General features: G+C 40.2%; 1 protein-coding gene across 5 annotated transcripts in view; it reads left to right on the forward strand.

Annotated features, from left to right (window-relative positions):
* Positions 1–16263, forward strand: part of ZCCHC7 (zinc finger CCHC-type containing 7) — a 248461-nt gene extending 232198 nt beyond the window's left edge. For 4 of the 5 annotated variants that reach the window (XM_004271449.3, XM_012533635.3, XM_033431122.2 and 1 more), the window contains exons 7-9: positions 5713–5808; positions 12187–12304; positions 14538–16263. In XM_004271449.3, coding sequence (XP_004271497.1) covers positions 5713–5808; positions 12187–12304; positions 14538–14980 — 657 coding nt within the window. In that variant the 3' untranslated portion in view covers positions 14981–16263. The remainder of the gene's footprint in view (positions 1–5712; positions 5809–12186; positions 12305–14537) is intronic. The other variant, XM_049710811.1, reaches the window with a different exon arrangement.
* The last annotated feature ends 862 nt before the right edge of the window (positions 16264–17125 follow it).

Genomic DNA, 17125 nt, shown 5'->3' on the forward strand with positions numbered 1-17125 from the left:
TAAAATAATTAAATTCAGAGAAATTCTATAAAGCTTTTGCTCTGTATCCTCAATCAGTAGCAGAGATTTTCAGTATTCATATCTACTTTAAATACTTTTATTGGCTGCATAATTCATTTTCACTCTAAAATTTTAGAGGCTGTAACATCTACTCATTCACCACCTATTTATTGAGCACTTACTATGCTCTAGGTCAGGTGTTGGCAAACTTTTTTTGTAAAGAGCCAGACAGTAAATATTTTAGCTTGGCAGGCCAGTCAATGGTCTCTGTCATAACTTGATCCCTGTAGCATGAAAAGCAGCCTGGCTGTGTTCCAATAATTTATGGACACTGAATTTTGAATTGTATATAATTTTCACATATTATAAAACATTCTTTTTTAAAATTTTTAAGCCATTTTAAAATGTTAAGATCATTCTTACCTTATAGGCCATACAAAACGGGCAGGAGGCTGGATTTGACCTGCCAGCCATAGTTTGCACACTTACTCTAGATTTGGGGCATAGGGATGCATAGTGGACTAGATGAAGATCCCTCCCCTCATGCACCTCGCATTCTAGAAATGGGGAAGCAGACGATAAACATAATAAATAACCAGTTTAGTATTCTAGAGGGTGAAATAGGGAAAGGAGGATCAGGAGCACTGTGGCCTTTACTCTGAGAGGAGGTGATAGGAATGAACCACTGAAGAGTTGTGTAGTAGTGTGACTATCCTTGTGTTCTGCGCTCCCAAGGAGAAGCCAGAAGCACCCGTAGGGGTACAGGTGGCCCCTCCTGTGAGGAAGTCCCTACCTGTATCCATTCCAATGTCTGGATATCCCTGCTAATTTAGTTCTCATCAGCTCCCCTCATAATTACTTCCTGATTCATCTTGTCCTTTTGTGTAAGATTTGAACCAATGGAACTCTTATTCCGTGGACTAAACATAAGTGAACGTATTTTCCTTCTCATGAATCAATCTAGAATTCTGGGCTCAGAGATAAATTGTCATGTATTTGCACAAACATAAGTAGAGAAACTTTTAAACATAGGTAAGTTTTTCAGAGAATGTGTATAATGGGGGGGGGGTGGATTATTCTTTCATTGGTTATACTCTCTGCTAACAGTTGCCAGTTAGTTGTTGAGCCCATACCATTAGCTTCACACTAGCTTCCCATGCCACATGAAGTAAATCCAGCGCTCTTCACCCTTATTTATGATCTGGCCCCTCTTCACCTTTAGAACCTCCTTTTCTCCTGGTCTTCCTTCACCTACTACACTTCCAAGTTATAGATATTTTTCAGATACTCAAATATAGCAAGCTTATGCTCACCTCAGGGCTTTGCACTACCTGTTCCCCATGCCTTATGCCCAGAATGCTGTTTCCCCAGTGGTCACATACTTGGGGGTTTTTTGTTATAAGAAATGACCTTCCCAGTGAGAGTTTCCCCCAAAGTCAATCTGAGTCACCACCAATGACTCATTTACATAACTGTTTTAATTGCCTTCATACCATTTATTACTATCTGATACTGTCCGTGTGTGTGTGTGTGTGTGTGTGTGTGTGTGTGTGTGTGTGTTGTTGGTTTTGTTCATCTGTCTTCCACCACTGGAGATGTGAGCAATGATTTTTGTCTTGCTCACTTCTCAATTAGCTGATCTTAGAACAGTATCTGGCATGTATTAGGTACTCAATAATTATTTTTTGAATAGATTAATGAAAGAATGTATATAGATGCTCATGCCATGTGCCCAGCACTCTGGTAAATGTCACTAATGGAGGCATCCTTGGACTTACATTTTGCTCTACTTCTCCCCTTCCTTTCTCCCATACACAGTGTGGTTTCTTGAAAAAGTCATCTGTGTTCTGTTCTTTAGCATCTTTCTACTTGCAATAAACCCCTTACAATCTGGCTTGTGCCTCTGCCTCTCAAATGAAACTGCTCACACCAGTTTCCAGTTGCCAACAACTTCCTGGCTGTTAAGTCCAATGGATTTTGTAGTCTTCGTTGTACTTGATTCACCAGTAGCTTTTGACAACTTCTTCCTTGAAACATTATCTGTTCTACCTTCACATCCATGGTACCCCCTCTTTTGGTTTTATTTCTTTCTCTTAAACCACATATACTCATGGTTGCAGTTTTGTATCACATCAAATAACATAGTTATCTTTTAGATGGAAAAATTATTTCTGCATAGTAATTTCATGTCTTCCCGGTGCTCTACTACCTGAACAAATTTGTAAACCGCTGCATGAGTTCACATGCTTATGTGCATACCAGTTAAAATTGTATTTAAGGGACTTCCCTGGTGGCACAGTGGTTAAGAATCTGCTAGCCAGTGCAGGGAACACGGGTTTGAACCTGTTCTGGGAAGATCCCACATGCTGGGGAGCAACTAAACCCGTGCACCACAACTACTGAAGCCCGCGTGCCACAACTACTGAAGGCCGTGCACCTAGAGCCTGTGCTCTGCAACAAGAGAAGCCACCGCAATGAGAAGCCCGCACACCACAATGAAGAGTAGCCCCTGCTCACCGCAACTAGAAAAAGCCCGTGCACAGCAATGAAGACGCAATGCAGCCAAAAATAAATAGATGAATTAATTTTTTAAAAAACTGTATTTAATGGCTTTTAGCTAGTCTTAATTCGTGACCCACGTTTTTTATTAGAGGATATAAAACATTTGTTGACTGTGTTTTTTGTTTGCTTGTTTTTTGTTTTTTTTTCTTTGATGTGCAGACCATTTTTAATGTCTTTATTGAATTTGTTACAATATTGCTTCTGTTTAATGTTTTGGTTTTTTGGCCCGAAGGCATGTGGGATCTTAGCTCCCTGACCAGGGATCGAACCTGCATCCCCTGCATTAGAAGGCGAAGTCTTAACCACTGGACCGCCAGGGAAGTCCCTGACTGTGTTTTTGATTATATCCCAATTGGTAATAGCTGAGATTGTAAATTCCATTTTGTATTTTCATTAGAAAACATCTCACAGGTTATTGTCATCCTCGTTTTTCAATTTAGGAAATGGAGCTAAAAGTAAAGTTGTTTGAAGAAGGTTATTTTTATAACCTACAGATTATTTTCCTGTATTGAGAAAATAAAACATCCCACAAACCACCTATTCGCCACATTAAATAACAACAAAATCAGTTGACAGACCAGTTAGTTGGCCCTCTTTGTAGACACCCAATAAAGAATATAAGAAATAAACTTATCCAAGTTTATTCTCATCCTTTCAATCTCCAAAAAATATGGGGGAAATTAGTTTTTTCTCCTCCTGTTTAAAGCCCGTGCCACGTCAGGAGTTTTGCTCTATCCATCCTTTCTCTGTGTTTTCAACTTCTCCACCTCTATTAGCTTTCTCACATGTTCAGGTCTCTCCCATTCTAATAACAAACTCCACCAAATCCTCCTCCTAGGTACTGACTGATCTTATTTTGCCCCTTCTTACTCATGCTTCTTAAAATAATATATACCTACTGTCTACTTTTCTTCAACTTCCATTCATTTTTTAAACATTTCTTGTTATGAAATGTAATATACATAGTGAAAAGTGCATCAGACATATGTGTACAATTTAATAAATTAGTTATATAACACACTTAAGTTATATGACACCACTGTGTTCGAAAATAGAAAATTGCAGCTACCCTGAGACCCTCTGTGCTCTATTCTCTCCCCATAGGAAGTAACAACTGTTCTGGCTTTTGTGGGTAATCACTTCCTTCCTCTTCTTTATAGTTCTACCACCTTTGAATGCATCTCCTTCACTCTTCAACCTATTGCTTTCTACTCTTTCTACCTTCTTACTGATTCCAGAATTCTCACAATAAAGTTATCCATGAACAGTGCGAAATCTAAGGGTGTTTGCCAGCCCTAATCTCACTAGGCTTCTCTGCTGTATTTGACATCGTAGATCAGTTCATCCATCTTGAAACTACTCTAAGGTCTATGACTATTCTCTGTGGCTCTGCGTTCTTTAACCTCTCCTTCTCTGTCTCTTTCACAGGCTTTTCTGCCTGCGCCTCGTGTGTTGTTGTTCCCAGGGTTCCATCTTTAGCTCACTGCTGCTCATCTGGCTATGGCGATACTGTCCACTCTGGTCATTTCAGCCTCCACTATTAATGCAGCTTTCAGATCTAATCTTCAGCACAGATGTGTTTTCTAAGCTTTATCTTACATAGATAACTGCCTGGTGGACATCTGTCTCCACCTAGATACTCAACATCCAAAAAAGACTTCATCATCTTTCCCTCTAAATTGACTCTGCCTTCTTTTCCTACCTTTTCTGAATCAGTTGTTGACACTACTGCTCACCAGTTTACCCAAGTTAGAAACCTGAAAAGCATCCTAATTTCTCTTTACCCTCTACCTAAAATTTTCCATTTGATTTACAAATGGAAATTTGTACAAAATTACAAATTTACATCTAATTCTTTTAGAGTAAATTTAAATTTTTTATATTTCAAGGGAAGCTTTACCTGAGTTCGTTACCCATCCAATGATGGGTCCTCCTTTTCACTCCATTAATACCTTGTACACGCTTCTATCACTGTGCTTACATTGTTGTCGTTATCTATTTTTATGTCTGTCATGTTCTACTGGGCTTTTATTCTCTGAGATACCTAATACATAACACAGTATTGGGCACAATGCGGAATGGAATGAGGAGTGAGGAAGGTGAGGAAAGCACACATTGATGTTAAGAATAAAAGAATTGTTATGTTACACACTTCAATACACAGAACCATCTGAATATGGGGTCTCCACACTAAACTGTAGGAGGCAGTATTTCTTTTCTTCTTTTAATTTTATTTATTTATTATTATTATTATTTTTTTGGCTGCATTGGGTCTTTGTTCCTGCACGCAGGCTTTCTCTAGTTGTGGCAAGCAGGGGTACTCTTTGTTGCAGTGCACGGGTTTCTCATTGCGGTGGCTTCTCTTGTTGCAGAACACGGGCTCTAGGTGTGTGGGCTCAGTAGTTGCAGCACGTGGGCCCTAGAGCACATGAGCTTCAGTAGTTGTGGCACATGGGCTCAGTAGTTGTGGCACACGGGCTCTAGGGCACATGGGCTTCAGTAGTTGTGGCATGTGGGCTCAGTTGTGGCCTGCGGGCTCTAGAGCGCAGGCTCAAGTATCTGTGACACACAGGCTTAGTTGCTCTGTGGCATGTGGGATCTTCCCGGATCAGGGCTCGAATCCGTGTCCCCTGCCTTAGCAGGCGGATTCTTACCCACTGCGCTACCAGGGAAGTCCCAAGAACTTTTGTTAGGTAAGTGATTCCTTAGAAATACTGCCTCCTGGGACTTCCCTGGTGGCACAGTGGTTAAGAATCCACCTGCCAAGGCAAGGGACACGTGTTCGAGCCCTGGTCCGGGAAGATCCCACATGCCGCAGAGCAACAAAGCCTGTGCGCCACAGATACTTGAGCCTGTGCTCTAGAGCCTGCGAGCCACAACTACTGAAGCCCGCACACCACAACTACTGAAGCCCACGCGCCTAGAGCCCGTGCTCTGCAACAGGAGAGACCCCCCCGCACCGCAACGAGGAGTGGCCCCCGCTCGCCACAACTAGAGAAAAGACCGTGCACAGCAACGAAGACCCAATGCAGCCAAAAATAAATAAATAAAAACCTTGAGGATATATATTTTTTAAAGTTCTTTTGGAAAGAACGAGGTTTTAATTTTCTTCTGACATTCACTAAATCTTCACAAATATTCATGTTGCAGACCAAACCCGGACCACCCAAAAAGCCAAAGACCCCTTCTGGACAATCAGCCTTAGTGTATTGCTACAACTGCGGGCAAGAAGGCCATTACGGACATGTAAGTTTAAGTGGAATTTGGGCATAAAGCGTTCTGTTGTTCAGGAGTGGTTGCTGAAAGATGAGCCCGAGTAATTCTGAACACATTTCTTTTATAAACTAATATCTTGAAGTAAGACTTAATATATTTTCAACTGATTTACTTGTGTCCCTACCAGAGTAACAGATCTGTCAGAGCACATTCTTCTAAATGTTTTAAGTTTACATGCATGTTAGTCTAAAACAAATACAGCTCATAGAATCATTCAGACAAATAATAGTAGTCAATAGAATGGTTACAGTTCTCACGAGTTCTTAGGATTACTAGTACTTTGACCCAGCCAAATCGTGATTTTTAGATTTTCTATATAGTTCTCCAGTGTCTCTGGTTTTCCCCGGTACTGTGTTCAGTTAAATCTTTACCACTCACATGCAAACCCTGACACTCGCTAGTGGAAAGACAGAGGTGCTGCATCATCAGCCATCCTGCCTACCCCACAAATGCCCCAATTCCCTATCCAACCTGCATATTTCCTAACCCTAACTGAAAGGGCCAAACTGTGTGTGTTCTAGATACTGAGGTGTCAAAGCAGAAACTTGCTGCTCTGAGGTGGGAGTGAGTCTCCTAGCCAGTTATCTCATTAAGCATGAAACAGCAACAGTTCATCCCAGAGACAGGATGCAATAAGAATAGACTCACAGCCCATATGTTCTGGGAATCTTGAGACAGAGGAGGAAAGGCAGTGGCACAAGAAGTAGAAAATTTGTATGGAGAAATACACTCCCAGTCTCCAGATAGGCTTCTAATAGCCTAGAAACCAAAATATACTAATATCAAGTCAGATCTGATGACAGGAGGTGGAAAGCACACAGAGGTAGGGAGTCTACAAAATGGATAGAGGTGTGAGCAGTAGGATGGAACGGTATTGCAGGTCACGTGTTGAGTTCTGACCATGGCACTTCACCAGTGCAGACCTTGGGGACAGAGCTCTACGATACGGGGAGAGACAAAAAGTCTGGAGAAGAAAAAGTGTGGGACAGAGTCCATCAACAGATGGAGTTTTTCTTCCACATTGGGACAGCAGGACCGTGGAGTGAAGGGATAGAATATGAAAGAGAGGATGGAGCTCTGATCCTCAGTTTTAATTTTTGCTCTACTACTGACTTAACCATGTGACTTAAAACAACCCGCTTTTTCTCCCTGGTCTCCAGTTTCTTTATTTCCAAAGCAAAGAAGTTGTACAGGGAGAGCTCTCAGCACTGATTTGATATTTCCAATGTGATCAGATCCATGGTATGGGGATACAGACGGAGGGACCTTGCAGTATAATTACTTCACTTCTATAGAAATCACACTGAAAAGCTAGTTTGAGAATACCTTGTTTTTGCAAAATTATCATCTCTAGATCTTTTACTGCTCTGTGTATTCCTCCTTGTTGCCAAAACTCAGATGTTGTTTAGCGAACATATTCACATAAGCAGTCCACTGCCACACGAATCACACAGATGTACAATTTATGCTTGCTTACCTCTTTAAAGCAAAAGGGTATAATTTTAGCATTTATGTTTGTTCAATTAAGGAAAAACAGTTAGAGTTGGACACATACTGCTTACTAGTCACTCCTGTTAATGTAGATAGGAAATATATTAAAAGCATTTGGAACTTATCCCTGAAATCTAGATTTAGATAATTTTTAATTTACCATAAAGCAAATTTGGCAGCCTCATTGCTGCCATAGATGAAGAACTCTAGATTATCCACACTAATGAAGAAGATCAGTGGTGTGGCTAATCCAGAATAGTAGATAAATTATATAGCCAACTATCAATTGTCTGTGCTAATGGAGGGGACCAGCGATGTGGATAATCAAAATATAATTTACATTTAGCTTTGGAAAGTGTTTATAGTACTGTATAGCTCTGTAGAGCCACATCAGTCTAGACTGTATAGGATCCAAATAGGAGACTGGGCAGGTAGTTACAGCTGTCTGCGGGCCCCTCCCCTTCAGTTTCAGAACTTCAGCTCTATAGATGTTAATAAATAGCTTCTTCATGTGAAAGATACTCTAAGGGGAATGTGGCATCGCCCTTCCCTAATTCCACTCACTGTAACTGGGGAGGCAGGGACAATCATAAGCAGCTCCATATGAGGCAAACTGCAATAGGAAACAGTACTTACCATGTAAAGAGACTACTCCAGGATGAGTGGGGCGCTGGGAATGTATCAAGAGCTCTAGTACCTTTTTGTAATTGTAATTTGCTCTTAATATTCTATAGAATCTGTCTTAGTCTCTTCAGGCTGCTATAAACAAACTACCATAGACTGAGTGGCTTACAAACAACAGGAATTTATTTCTCACCACAACCATGGTGCAGAATCAGTGTCTTGTGAGGGCCACTTCCTCATAGATGGCACTTTCTTGCTGTGTCCTCACATGGTGGAAGAGGCTACAGAGCTCTGTGGGGTCTCTTTTACAAGAGTTCCACCCTTGTGATCTAATCACCTCCCAAAGGGTCCACCTCCTAATACCATCACCTTGGGGTTTAGATTTCAACACATGAATTGGGTGGGGGGATACACAAACATTCAAACCATAGTAGAATCTTCGACCCAAATCTTTTTTTTTTTTTTTTTTTTTTTGTGATACGCAGGCCTCTCATGTTGTGGCCTCTCCTGTTGCGGAGCACAGGCTCTGGACGCGCAGGTTCAGCAGCCATGGCTCACGGGCCCAGCCGTTCCACGGCATGTGGGATCTTCCCGGACCGGGGCACGAACCTGTGTCCCCTGCACCAGCAGGCGGACTCTCAGCCACTGCGCCACCAGGGAAGCCCCTAGATCTTTTATGGGTATCATTTCTTCTGGAAACTTGGTGCCACCATGGATAGTGATTTATAAAAGCAATTCTTTATGTTACCCTATAGGTTTGCCTTATAACTTTCAACACCCAAAAAAGCCCAAAAAGATCCAGAAACTCAACAACAGGTTAAATCTGAAGATAGTTGGAAGGAGGAAATTATAAAGATAAGAACCAAAATTACTGAAATAGAAAACATGATTAATAGCATCATCAAAACCAAAAGCTGGTTCTTTGAAAACATTTTCTTTTCAAAAGAAAAGAGACCTGGAAAAACTGCTCAAAGAAAAGGAAAAGATACAAATAAACAATGAGTGAAAAAGTGTAAATAGCTTAAAATACAGTATAATTTTTTACTTAAAGAATACTGTATAAACTTCATAAAGTTCAATGTTAGGGACTTCCCTGGCTGTCCAGTGGTTAAAACTCTGTGCTTCTACTGCAGGGGGCACAGGTTTGATCCCTGGTGGGGGAACTAAGATACTGCATGCTGCATGGCCAAAAAACAAACAAAAAATAAAGTTCAATGTTAAATCTGAAAATGCAACTAAAATAAATAATTCTCTGCAAAAATATAAATTAATCAAAATGATTGAAGAACAAACTTAGATGAACCAGTACCACTAAAGAAACTGAATTAATAATCAGAATTCTCCCCACCAAAATATACCAGACCCAGGTAGGTTTGTAGTCAAGTGTTACCAAACCTTATCTATTCAGATAGATAATCCAAAGAACACCACTCACCTTAGTCTGTGAAACTATTATAACCTAAAAATACTTCAAAATATCTACAGAATGTTACCATTTTTGTGAAATCTGAACACTTCAAAGTTATACTATTGTTTATTGGAATATTTATTAATAGTAAGAGTATTAAAACATGAGAATGGCAGGCACCAACTTTAACACCGTGGCAGCTTCTGGAAAGGGAAGGAGATGAATGGGAAGTGGGAAGGAGGGTTAGACAGAGGATCCCATTATATCGTTAATGCTTAGGGGGAAACAACTAAATTAAGGGTAAATGTTGATTTGATAAAGCTAAATGGTTAGGTACAGATTTCCATTACTTTATTTTCTATACTTAAGTGTATATTTAGAATGATTCCTAGTTTTTAAAATCTACAAATTATGTTTCTAAGTGTATGGTGGCCAGTTTGGTCAAGTATCTTAGAATTACAAGTTGACCTCTTGCTCTGTTGGTGGAAATGTAAATGGATACAGCCACTATGGAAAACAGTATGGAGGTTCCTTAAAAAACTACAAATAGGGGTGGGATAGGGAGGGTGGGAGGGAGGGAGACGCAAGCGGGAAGAGATATGGGAATATATGTATATATATAACTGATTCATTTTGTTGTGAAGCTGAAACTAACATACCATTGTAAAGCAATTATACTCCAATAAAGATGTTAAAAAAAAAAAAAAAAACTACAAATAGAACTACCGTATGACCCAGCAATCCCACTACTAGGCATATACCCTGAGAAAACCATAATTCAAAAAGAGTCATGTACCACAATGTTCATTGCAGCTCTATTTACAATAGCCAGGAGATGGAAGCAACCTAAGTGTCCATCGACAGATGAATGGATAAAGAAGATGTACATATATACAATGGAATATTACTCAGCCATAAAAAGAAACGAAATTGAGTTATTTGTAGTGAGGTGGATGGACCTACAGTCTGTCATACAGAGTGAAGTAAGTCAGAAAGAGTAACACAAATAGTGTATGCTAACACATATACATGGAATCTAAAAAAAAAAAATGGTTCTGAAGAACCTAGGGGCAGGACAGGAATAAAGACGCAGACGTAGAGAATGGACTTGAGGACACGGGGAGGGGGAATGGTAAGCTGCGACGAAGTGAGAGAGTGGCATGGACATATATACACTACCAAATGTAAAATCGATAGCTAGTGGGAAGCAGCCGCATAGCACAGGGAGATCAGCTCGGTGCTTTGTGACCACCTAGAAGGGTGGGATAGGGAGGGTGAGGGGGAGATGCAAGAGGGAGGGGTTATAGGGATGTATGTATATGTATAGCTGATTCACTTTGATATAAAGCAGAAACTAACACACCATTATAAAGCAATTATACTCCAATAAAGATGTTAAGAAAAAAAAAGAATTACAAGTTGAGTATATAATGACAAAGTTATGATAAATCAGCTGAATTCTATGCAGATATTTCACATACTTTCTTCCTAAGAGGTACAGATTTTCCCCATTATCTGAAAGTAGAGCGTTCCTGTGAAACCTTTCCTAAGCCAAAGTAGCTGTAAAGCAAAGCAGCAGTTACCTTACAACACATCTTTCTAACGAATGCAAAAAATAAATGGAGATAAAGCACAGATGCTCACAGACACAGTTCAAAGCTATGGTGGCTTGATGCCGAGATGCTGAGTGTAGTTCCTGGGGGAGGAGCTTGGTGGTGCCACTCTCACTGCTCCGGGTGCTCACTGTCTCTGTATGGTTGCTGCAAAACAAATGCTAAACACTATTTTCACTTTTCACCTTTTCTTGTAAAGGTGAAAATCCTCTTCATATTTCTTTCTGCTAGTGAAAACAGGTCTTTCATAAAAGTGAAGCGGTATAAAGCAAACTTTTTAAAAGCAGGGGACACTTGTAGTTTAATTTTCTTCAGTACCTAGCTAAGAAGCACTGGACGTTTATAATAAATTTTAGGCAAGATGGCAGAAGACAGAAGCGGAAAGTTCCAAAATGAAGCCTCTTTCAAATGAAAGACATTATTTGGTTTGAGACAAGCTGAATGGATATGTGTCACAGACCAGGATAAACAAAGCCTACTACATGGGACGTGGGTCAGGCCAAGGATGTGGATTTGGAAAGTAGCAGGTACCAGAAGGCCAGAGTCAGGAGAGTAGGGAGCTGTCCTGGGGTGAGTGAGAGGAGTGATCTCTTCTTGAGTAGGGGGAGCAAAGAGAAGAGAGGTTTCCTTCAGAACTACCTAGGAACATTTTCAAGCTAGGTACAACCCACCACCACCCTGCTCCCCACCACAAGAATCACTGCCCTTGTGAGCAGTGAGTGTTGGCTTAAAATAAGCTTGCAAAAAACTACTTGTGTGGATGAAAAGGAGTAAAGGGCTAAGAATTTACCCCCACATTGAGGGTGTAAATGTGAAGAGAAGAAGAAAAGGAGAAACACTTGATGGAAGGCTGTTAGAAGAGACAGACAAGCAAAGAGCGGATAAAACATAATTTTAAATAAAATAAACCCTGCAACAGAGGGACAAGGCATTGCTGGGGAGAGGGTTGGCAGGGAAGATTTAAAGAAGATAAGAAGGGTTTTGTAGGTAAAGCAATAAAGGAAGAAAATCCAAGCCTGAAAGACTAGCATGTAAGCACGATCGGGTGTTTGGCTGATCCTCCCAGTGTCCCAGCAAGACCACATCCTGCAGCCACAGTGTGAGTATCAGCAATGGGGGCTCGTCACTAATTACAGTGGTCCATAATCTTACAAAAAAAGTTGTCTGAACAGTGTGACCTTGTGACATCATAATTTCAAATACAATTTGCAGGAATGTACAGAAAGACGAATGTTTAGCCAGACCTTTCCAACATCTCCATTCATCTACTACTATGATGACAAATACGAAATCCGGGAGAGAGATCAGAGAATAAAGCGAAAAGTGAAAGGTATGTTACTAGATTTCTTACTAAATCACCTTTGCAATAGTTCCTTAATTTCTTTTTTTGCACTGTCTTTGCAAACTGCTTTGTGGGCCTTTGGTTAGGACAGAAAATGTTTTTAATAGTTACTATAGAAACTGGAACTTTCTTTTTTTCTTTTCTTTTTTAAAAAATTATTTATTTACTTTATTTATTTTTGGCTTCGTTGGGTCTTTGTTGCTGCACGTGGGCGTTCTCTAGTTGCGGCGAGTGGGGGCTACTCTTTGTTGCGGTGCGCGGGCTTCTCATTGCAGTGGCTTCTCCTGTTGCAGAGCTTAGGCTCTAGGCACGCGGGCTTCAGTAGTTGTGGCTCGTGGGGTCTAGAGTGCAGGCTCAGTAGTTGTGGTGCACGGGCTTAGTTGCTCCACGGCATGTGAGATCTTCCCAGCCCAGGGCTCGAACCCGTGTTCCCTGCATTGGCAAGTGGATTCTTAACCACTGCGCCACCAGGGAAGCCCGAAACTGGAACTTTCTTGATCTCCAGAAATCAAGCACCCACTTCCAAAATGCTGTGTTTTAATCTATTCACCGTGAACATTCTTCTCACGTAATGATCATTTTAGAAAATGTCCAGAAAATACTTATATCCATTTATGCATGCAGAGTTTTTAAAGCTTCCTTTGAGATTTTTCTTTTAGACAAATGATTATGTTCTCCCTCTTTATATCTCTAGTATTTTTCAAGCAAAGAAAAGCTTGCCCTGCTAGGTGATTCCTGGAGCTTCCCCAAAGAAGTCATTTTTTATTGGCCACCATTATGAACAGAGCTCCAGATCCACAGCCACCCTCCATTTCTTTATTTGCTGTTGCTAACATATGTTCTTTCTCACCAAATTATTTTATAATTTAGGCTTATTTTCTCTGCCACTCTTCTTTCTTGCCGTATGCTTCACAGTGGTTTACAAAGTTACTTTTTTTGCTTTCAGGACCAAATAGTTCTATATTTTTCAAGTTAACTCATACATTGTTGACCCTTGGCCTTTTCATTATTCTCTTCTAGACTCTCTCTGAGTTCAGGTCCTTTCAAAACGAAGATAGTAATTTTGGAGGAAAGTAGAGGAATTACCTCTCAACTTCTGCATATTTTATCTCTCTATGTAGAGAAATTATAGTACAAGAAGATAATGATTAGACAACTAAATTTTTAAAAGATTACAAAGAAATGCACCAAAATGGCATCTCTGGATTAAAGGGTTGTGGATGCTTTCTCTGTTATTTTCTCTGTACTTTTCTGTATTTCCCAACTTTTCTTTAATGAGCATTTATAACTTTTATAATCAGGGAAATATCCTTTGTTCTCCTTTTTAATTAGTTATATCAGCAACTCTGTGGCACGGATCCACTTTGAGACTCACTATATTAGACTTTATATTTTATACTGAAGTCTATAAGTAATTATGGATACTTACTTTTGCTCTATATTCTAGAATTCAGTTTTGTCCCCTAAGTATACTACTTCGCACTCTGTCCCATTTTTTTATTGGTGACTTCTTTAATCTTTCAAGGTTCTGTTGACCTTAGTTTTCATCCCTCACTATAAGCTCATCTCCCACTTATCCCATCAGAATCACTACCATCAGACGCTTACAGTAAGCGTGCCAAGTCCTGATAAAATATAACATCAGATCTGGCACTTAAACCTCTTAGATACACAAGTGTGTGCACATGTGCACACTCAGTCTCTAAGCCAGTGATCTCTACTCTGGAGGAATAATCTGGAGGAATAATCTCCTGTCCAGTATGGCATCCACCTATAAGTACTGTGGCCAGACTTTATCTTCAGAGTATAATTGAAATGTCATATGAAACTGTCAAAAGGCCACATTATACATCTTGCTTCACCTTATCATCAAGGGCTGTCTCTTTATCACTGCAGGAACTTGAATTGGTCACACGTGACTTTTCACAAAGCTGACATGATTACTGCTCTCACTGGTCCCTGTCTCCCTTGTTGAACCTAGTTAAACTGTATTGAACAAAATAAGTATCATTGGATTTCTGGATGTTTTCCATGTTTAGAAATATAGAACTACAACCATTGAGTTTTTAGTGAGTGATTTTTTTACCTTAGTAAGGGCTCTTTAGAATGTCATATCATTAATGCATTTAAATGTCTGGCTTCCCTCTCTGCTAAGTTATTTACAGACCAATGAAAGCTCTGCATGGAGTTGCTGAATATGCAGAAATACTTTGTTTTCCAGAACTTCAGAAGAATGGGGACTTTCCAAGGCAGTTCAAGAGGCCTCATATGGAAGCAGCAGATAAGAGGCCCCACCGTGATATGAGGAAGAGCCATGCCTCATGGAGAAGTAACACGTGGCCTCAAGAAAAGAAAGAAACCCAAAAAGAAGCCATGAACAGGACCAGCAGAGAGCGTGAGAAGCACAGGAAGGCTGACAGGTGTCATGAAGTGGATGAGGACTACCCCAGGGGCCCCAAAGTCCACTCTTCTCCTGGCACTGTCAAAACCCAGAAGCCTCACAAGCCCTTTCACCACTCATTGCATTACCACAAGCCAAGAGAAGACAGGCTGCCCAGAGAGGGCAGGAGGGTCAGGCATAAGAAAAAGGAGAGCTGTTTGGAGGATGATGGCAATGATAATTTATTTCTCATTAAGCAGAGGAAAAAAAAGTCTAAGCTGTGAGTTAGCTTCTGATTTGGCTTCCCAGTGTTTGGTCTTCATGTCTACAACATCCTGGCAATATTTGTATTACCTATGATTAAATAAAATGAGGTTTTTGTTTTTGTTTTTTTAATCTCAGCCATACCTAGAGCTATTGGACAAAGTCCTTGGAGATCTCAGTTCTCTGTGTCCAACAGGTTATTAGGTAAGCAAACAAAGATAAACTCGGATTTCCCCTGTTCCAGGACGTCATTTTTATTCACTCAGTACCCTAGGGATAGGAAGAATTAATCTTTTCATACAAAAAATTTTTTTTAATATTTTGAAAAAAAAGCTCATTAAATGTATGCAGTGTATGAAAATTAAATCCTTGCAAGAAGATAAATTAATGCTAATATGAAAAATTCATCACTTTTTCAGCATTCCTTTTTTTTTTAATATCGGAAAGGATAATAACTATATATCTAAATCTGGCTTTTCTTGCTTCTGAAGCTGGTGTCAGAATCTTACTTTGGTCAGCGTATCACAGGCTGAAAATGAGGGTGTCGTCATTGAAGCACTGAAGAGACAGGGAATTGGGTTTTAGAGCAAAATACAAGTAAGGAATCCATCCAGAGTAAATGTTGAGAAACAGATTTCCTGAAACAAGTGAAAAGAGTCATCAAAAATTTTAACTTAATCACAAGGAAGTCATTTTTACCATTTTTACAGCCATACTTGAGGAAGACTGTCCCTCAGATATTTAAGATGAATATCATCCAACTTAAAAAATTGTTTTGGGGGCTTCCCTGGTGACACAGTGGTTGAGAGTCCGCCTGCCGATGCAGGGGACACGGGTTCGTGCCCTGGTCCGGGAAGATCCCACATGCCGCGGAGTGGCTGGGCCCATGAGCCATGGCCGGTGAGCCTGCGCATCCGGAGCCTGTGCTCTGCAACAGGAGAGGCCACAACAGAGAGAGGCCCGCGTACCACAAAAAAAAAAAAAAATTGTTCTCTTGGGTTTTTTAACTACCACAGAGTTACACAGAAGTTTTTATACTTGTGAACCTTTTGTACTTATCAGAGCCTAATGTTAGAATAAGAAAAATAAAATGTCTGAAATAGAGTAAATAAATTTGTCTACTATGTAAAAAGACAATGAGAGTTTGAGTAGTGACAAAGGGTGTACTTGGGTTGGACAAGTAAGTAAAGTTATAAAATCTCTATAAACTGGGGTCAAATGCCCTTACTGTGCCCAAGCACTAGCTTTATGCCAGAATAAAATGAGATGGAGTAACAAAATGTTTCTCCATGTTCTCCAACAATTGGAATCTTATTTGTGTTTTCCTCTTTGTGAAGTACACAGTCCGCTGTATATCTGGTAGGATTAGCTCTCTTTTCTTTTGGAGGGCAAGGGAGAATCTCTCCTCTAGAATCAGACTTGGTGTCTTTAGTTTACCACCTTCCCTGTGGCTGCCCAGCTTTCAGCTAAGTGTCAAGCATTCGTTGTGTGTTGGTGGTTGGCTTCCTAACATCTACTGGGATTGTTCTGACCCTAAGGTAAGTGGGCACAGTCTTTTAATACCCTGCTAAAAGTGGCAGCCATGAAAAATGGCTTCATAGAGTGGTAAGCCTTGAGATAATTGGCATTATTTCTTAGTAGAACCTGGGACAGGTGTGGCTTATTACTGATGTGGTGTGACCAGCATTCCTTCAGATCTGAGGACCTCTGCTTTCAGGGCAAAAGTGGGATTGCCTTTCATACTTAGAAAATTGTCTGGAGGAGGGAAGAAATGAAGCTCTTCTTCTATTTGTTTCTGCACATTATCTTCTTTTTCCTCCCAAATTTTATTTTTTTTTATTAGACAAACATTTTGTTCTGGGGTATAATTTACCCTTCAGGTCCATGCATTTATATGCAGATAGGAAAGGAGGCTGAGCTACTTCACTTTGGGGCATTAGGATGATAAGGAAAGAACAGAAACACAAGAGGAGCTTCTGCTCCATTCCCTCTTCATTGCCCTTGGCACCTGGCTCTTACACCAAGTGTTCAGTTAGTCAGTCTACTCACACACTAACTTTCCATACAAGAATGGGGAGTTTAAAATATTTAGTAATTTGACAATCAAATAAGACTTTAAATGGATAAATGTGGTTAAGAGAAAAGGAGATGTCCCAAACAATAAG

The sequence above is a fragment of the Orcinus orca genome, chromosome 6, assembly GCF_937001465.1.
Source record: "Orcinus orca chromosome 6, mOrcOrc1.1, whole genome shotgun sequence".
NCBI lineage: Eukaryota > Metazoa > Chordata > Mammalia > Artiodactyla > Delphinidae > Orcinus > Orcinus orca.